Source organism: Perissodus microlepis, chromosome 22 (assembly GCF_051167445.1).
Source record: "Perissodus microlepis isolate ML-2025 ecotype Zambia chromosome 22, ASM5116744v1, whole genome shotgun sequence".
NCBI classification, from domain to species: Eukaryota; Metazoa; Chordata; class Actinopteri; order Cichliformes; family Cichlidae; genus Perissodus; species Perissodus microlepis.
Genome location: NC_140481.1, coordinates 29,029,968 through 29,036,440, shown reverse-complemented (window position 1 = coordinate 29,036,440; position 6,473 = coordinate 29,029,968). Strand labels below are relative to the sequence as shown.

At 36.7% G+C, this 6,473-nt stretch overlaps 1 protein-coding gene across 1 annotated transcript in view; it reads right to left on the bottom strand.

The window, feature by feature from the left end:
- Positions 1–2,847: 2,847 nt before the first annotated feature.
- LOC146363437 (major histocompatibility complex class I-related gene protein-like) overlaps positions 2,848–6,473 on the bottom strand; it is a 52,145-nt gene continuing 48,519 nt past the window's right edge. The window contains exons 2-7 of the mRNA XM_084918975.1: positions 6,036–6,299; positions 4,325–4,609; positions 3,600–3,920; positions 3,116–3,205; positions 3,001–3,018; positions 2,848–2,900 (exon numbers count right to left, since the gene is read on the bottom strand). Of these exons, the coding sequence (XP_084775101.1) occupies positions 2,848–2,900; positions 3,001–3,018; positions 3,116–3,205; positions 3,600–3,920; positions 4,325–4,609; positions 6,036–6,299 (1,031 nt within the window). The remainder of the gene's footprint in view (positions 2,901–3,000; positions 3,019–3,115; positions 3,206–3,599; positions 3,921–4,324; positions 4,610–6,035; positions 6,300–6,473) is intronic.

The following is a 6,473-nucleotide window of genomic DNA, read 5'->3' as shown; positions in this document are numbered from 1 at the left end:
TTCCTCGTTATACTGAAAGCAGCATTGGTAACCGTGAATTTGGTGGACGTTGCTTTTGAAAGCCTGACAGAGTACAAGGTTCAGATTCCTCCCCTCTCCTTCTATGTTGCATGTCCACTGATATGGGATTAATAACCTGCCATAAACTGAAACTGGAAGAAGAAGCTTTGATGATTTGAATAAGTCTAATTCCTGTAAGTCTTGTAGTATGCGAGAAATTTTATTGTCTCTATATGAATAATTAGGAAACCAGAGTTCGGGAGACTGTTAGGATATCTATTATGTATTATTCCTGTCAATATAACATTTGGTGCAGTATTGTCAGCCTGCAGACACGAGTGATCCAGTGAAAAGTCACAATACAAACCGTTAATACTATTACGGCCAGAATTAAATTCCCCTCACTGACACAGCTATTTGTCCATTTGTGCTACTTAATTGTATATGACGTTAATTAAAAAAAGAATACATATTATATATACATAAGCATAATACATATGCATACACTTCATATCTCGGAAAAGATAGGATCGTGAAAGACCCCGATTCCCTCCCATTTTCGTGCCATTTTGCTGTGCTAAAATAAGTTCATATTTGCCTGATGGTATTCTTTTTTTATATAATATTTTAGACTTACCCCAGTTCCTTAAATTAGACTAAAATGTCTAAGCTACACAAAAGCGACACATTTGATTCTAAGGACAAAAAATGTCAGTTAATGCATTCCTTTTTATTATGACTTTATTCTGCACTACGTGCTTTCAATTTTTATGTTCGTCCACCAGATGACGCTACTTGTTTTTATTATTCATAGCAGCTTGTGGTTGGGTGTCAAGTTTATAATTAGGTTATGATTAGGTTTAGGTTTAGGCTGAGGGTTAGGATTAGGCGTTCATATTTTAATGGTTAGGGTTAAGGAAAGCATTATGTGAGATGTCCTCACTAAGATATGAAAACGAGTGTGTGTGTGTGATGTCTAACTTATTTTGTCTTAGAAGACCATTCTTTGAATTATAAACTAGTTTAATAATAATAAATTATGCTAACCTTTTGGATCTGCAAAAGTTATCCCGGGAGCAAGAACTAAAGTAAAACTAGACTGTACAGCATACAGCAGACTCTGGAAATGATTGTGCACTCTGAGAGAGAAAACTGCTCTCCAGCCTCCTCTGAGGACTCGTCCATGTCAGTCACAGAGGCAGAAAGAGACCAGCTGGACTCCAGCTCTGGCATATCTGAACATGGATAAAGGAGCAACAGGATGGACTTGTCCATCTCCACATTTTGGTGTCCCCTCACAAGACTATGTCCTTGCACCCAGAGGTTTAGTCTGGGGACACTACACAGTGTGCCACTATTCCATGAGTGACCCAAAGTCCAGCTTTGCAGATCCCTCTCATCAGTAAATGTAAGGGCAGTGTGATGTTTTTCTGTCATAAGGGTCAAATGCATTAGCATTTTAAGGCTTAAAGAAAAACAGGCAATGACACAAACTTATGGGACAGAGTGCTCTTTGAGATTCTGTGAAAGGGATCACTTTATTTTGAGTTTAGCTGTTGTTTATTTAATCAACAGACGGATCATCTTCCTTTAAGGCCAAAGACTTGTATGACCCGAGTAGCAGGAAAATAACACCAACATATAGAAGGTTGTTGGTTATGACTTGTACACAGTAGCTGGCAGTGGAATGGATACTGTCCATAAAGACCTGGAACAATAATAAGGGCAATTTTTCCTTCTTTTTTTAACATGAGCATTGTTTATATAGTAAATATTTAGGGTTTGGAACAGGATTGACCTGTTCTTTGTTTAACCATCCACAACTGTGCTGGTTCTGCATATCTGGTCTCTCTCAGGTGTCCACGGGATGAACAGCTGTTAATGAGAGAGTGACTATGGATAAATTGAAGATTTTACAGAACTACAACAACAACAAAAAATTCCAACACACCGAAAGCACACACACACACACACACACACACACACACACACACACACACACACACACACACACACACACACACACACACACAAAACAGATTAAAAACAAAAAAATAAATAAGAAGAGATTTATGAAACACTATTGATGGAGTCAGTCTGATCTGAATCAGTTTGGGAGTGCTGTTGGTAAATGGTCCATCTCCTCTGGTCATCAAACAGAGACCTTGAAATAACCATAGGATGCTTTAATAATAATAATAAAAAAAAAAATAAAAATCAATACACACATTAACTTGTAGCCAGAGTAGTTCAACAGCTATTGCAATGTTATATTCAAGTCTCTCACTGCTTTGCAATTTTCAGGTAGAAGCTGCAGTCTGTAAGTGTCTGAGTGAAGCCAGCATAAAGTGATTTACAGCAGTCAAGGTGAGACAGACAGAAATGATAAAGATGTCCTTTTTTTAATGAAACATGAAAGCCAAATTTATTTTGACAACAAACCAAGCTTATTTTCAATTTTGAGACCAATGATTAAAACAGCTGGGACTGATGAAGTAAACATCTATAACTGTGTGTCATCTCCATATCATTGGTGAGATATACTGTATTTTGAATGATCTTGCTGATAGCAGTGCACCAGGTTCTTGTTTGACAGGTAAGAACATAATACATGTAGAGCAGATTCTGTAATATCAGACATAATTTATTTTGATGCAGGAGAAAGTGTTTAGAATTATTTAGTAAAAGCAGATTCAGGTTTAACAACTGAATACTCACGCTGGACAGAAATACCAGAAATTGAAGAACTGTTATCAATAAAAAATAATGAAATGATCAACAATCTTCTCTGCTTGTTACTTATGGAAGTGTTGGTGTGTATATTGGACTTTAGGGTGCTGTGTTTGTTCACGGGGCCTCTGGATTCAGTCTCTCTGAGAGTCCATAGATGTTGCCCGAAGCTGTAAAGTCCAAAACACACTGTTACTCACACTGCTGTTGGACTTGCTTTTATATGCAACACCATTAATACAGAGTAAATAAGAAAAATAGTTTACTTACTTTGTTCACTTTGTCTTTCTGGAAATAGAAAGGGAAGAAATATTTCAGAATGTCAGAGAAATTCTGTTTTGCAGTTTATTACAGAGTATAAGCTCAGCTCATCTGAATATCTCACCTCTCTTCTTTTTGAAAACACAAAGTCCAATGATGACAAAAACAACAGAAACAACCACAGCAGCAACGATCATCATGTGCAAGGACCTCTCTGCTCAGTCAAAACAAACAAACCAGATAAAATGTGTACAAGAAGCAGGTTAGAGTAGAAGCAGTATTATCCTAGTTCTAATATAAATCCCATAATGGTGAGGGGAAGTAAATACAGCATAATTTCTCAGACTCATATACCATGATATATTTCAGTTCAGCAGAGCGGACACACTAAAATTATGTGGCTGACTTTTAACACCTATTATGTTCCCCGATTGAAAGGCTAAAAATAAATAACCAATGGTTTTATGGATTAGAGACACTGTTGAATTTTGAAATTTATTTAGATTCTGCTTGAGGCGCAAACAAAAACAGGATAAAACATTCAAACACCACAATAACAAGAATCCAGAGTACAAGCAAACAAAATGAATCAAATGATTTTCCCTCACCTTTTGTAATGTTTTCAACCCAGTTGGTTCTGATCACTGTTTTATTCAGGCTAGTGATGATGTTGTCTTCACCATCAGAGAGCTGAAACGCACAGTCGTATCTGCTCCACTCTTCAGGTGTGACGGATGAAACATTCAGATCAACACTCATCTGGAAGGTCTCATCATTGTTGGGGAGAATCTCTCCAGGATCCACACCATCATGAAGCTCCTCTCCATCTTTCCTCCATAACATCACGGCTCTGTCAGGATAGAAACCTGTAGCGTGGCAGCTGACTGGAGAGGAGGGAGTCTTCTGGAGGAGAGACACTGACAGAAGAACTGGAGAGAGGGAAGGTGGGAAAGAGAGATGGAAACAAAAGGACAATTGATGGAAGAGAAACAGAAAAATGGCAAAGAAAGAAATTTAATAGGGAGATATGAACAAAAAACGTTAATATCAAACTCACACAACACATCTAGGAGGCTCAGTCGTAGCACTGGCATTTTAAAAGTGTTAGGAGGCCAGAAGAATAAAGAAAAATGTCTGGTGCAAGTAAAAAAAGTCTACAAAATAAATCATGTATATCATTTTAGCTTCAGTTTGTGATTTGTGTTTGTAACCTTGTACTTTTTTTTATAATTAGTTGTTTGTTCTCTGCCCCACTCTCTGGGTTCACATATGCCTTGTGTGTGTGAATAAATACTGCGTAGCCACTAAACTTTATAAGCTCATGTGATTCTACCTTTTGTCTGTGGGAAGCTTTTCTCATACTCCACATACAGCTTCAGATACTCTGGACAAATCTTAGTGAGGTCATTTTCTTTGTGTTTTATTCCAGGTTGGTCAGTATCCCATTTCAGTTTGGTAACATCAGCCTCTGGTTTCAGTGCGATCCATGTCCCTTTCTCCAGATCAAATTTAAGGAAGTCTTCTCCGTTATAATGATACTGTATCATACCAATAACCTCCCCAGTGGTTTCATCCCATTCACAGCCATCTATCCTCTGTAAAATGTGGACACCCGAAGAGAGAAAGGAAGAATACATTTCAATGAACAATTTTAATACTGTACTTTGTGTAAGGCTCTATTGTTCTCCAAGCATTAGTTTGTTTTGTGATTCAAGTCACACTATCTGAGAACTTTTTATTAGTATAACTAATGGAAGCTAATTGAAATGCTACAGAACTTATAAATGAACCTGATTAATCAAGTTTATGAGAAAAAAGATGGACAACAAGAATAAAACTGATTTAATTCAGAGTATACTCCACAGCCAGCAAGTACGACACTGCCAGGCTTTCTTTGTGAGACCCAACGGTATCACAAATGTGGTTATCATCTTTCTCTGTTAAGCTTGGCTTTCTGGTTCAGGATCTGTGTGTGCTCATATTAAAAAAGGCATTTCACAGGTCACATAACTTTTTACACACAAAATGATCTCCGTGAGTGCCACCTAATGAAATCAGAGACGCTATCACATGATGATGATAAATGATAAAAAATAAAAGAATAAGAAAGGAATAAAACACTGCTGAAAATGAGAAGATAAATGATAAATGTAAATGTAATGATTTAAACTAAATCTTTAATTCAAGTTAATTATGTTATGGCTGAGTGTGCTCTAGGTTCTGCTATGAATCTGTGAGGTGACGGCTGTGCATTTAAACAAAAGGTTACTCTCACAGTCTAAAAGAGATGTAGAAATCTCTTTAGTTTCTCAGCAGAAAGGTAAAATTGATTCATTTCATTGATGGAACAGCTATTTTTGATGTGTGGTCTGTGTTATAGTAGCTTTAATTCCAGAAGTATAAATGACTAATCAGAAGTATTACAACATTTATATATATTTTTTGCACCACCATTATGCATTCCTGTGACTATGCAACATAAAGTTTACACTACTGTAACTGGACAGCTGCACTTCATTCAGTATTTTGCTTTGTAATATTACCCCTTTGGAGCTGTCTGACAACTAGGCTATAAATTCTAAGAAACTGAAAAACCATTGCAAAATAAAACATTTTAAAGACAAAATCTAAACGTATCTGTTTTTAACCTCCTAGGACCTGGCGATGTGATGTGATGAAAATGTGATGACCACATATGTGGACATCACATTTTGGGTTATTTAGACCAAAATACTCAATTTTGCTCTACAAGGGCCTGATATCCAGTTACGAGGACATTATACTGCTACTGTTCTATCAAAATTTTAAATGAATATCCTCATATGTGGATCTTATTTTTCTTAAAAACAAAAATAAGGTAAAAAGAAAAATCTGGTAATTCTTTGTTTTTACATTCATCGGGCCCCAATATGCCCAAATATCAAAGAGAAATTAAAAATGCATGCCGTTGAAGAGTTCGGGTCTTATGAGGTTAAAGTAAGAAGTTTTTGTATATTCAATGTTTCATTATCATTTAGGGTATAACAGAAATACTGCACCTTCACTTTGATTGAACTGCTGTTTCAAACTAGAAATCAGCTCTCTGAAGAAGTTTGGCTGATCCTCAAAACACTTGTGCTTGTACCAGTCCAGTTGTTTAGGGTGTTTTTCTAAAATTTTCCTCGCCCACTCCTGTCTTGGTTCCAATATCTTCTTGCTCACGTCACAGTAACCCATCTGAACGCCATCAACCATCAGCACACCAACGAATTCTGGGATGTTCAGAACTCCAGAGGATCCAGTGATAAAATAGTTCAGCGAGTGTTTCACTGTAGGACAATGTTTATAATGGTAGCAATTAATTCAGATGCACAAAAAGTATCAGAAATATAATTCATTTAGTTATCCAGGCTGCACCCTTTCTCTCACCCAGTGACAGATCAGATAGACTACTAGATTATTCAGTCAAAATCTCATTTAATCTGCACTAACAGTGACAGAAG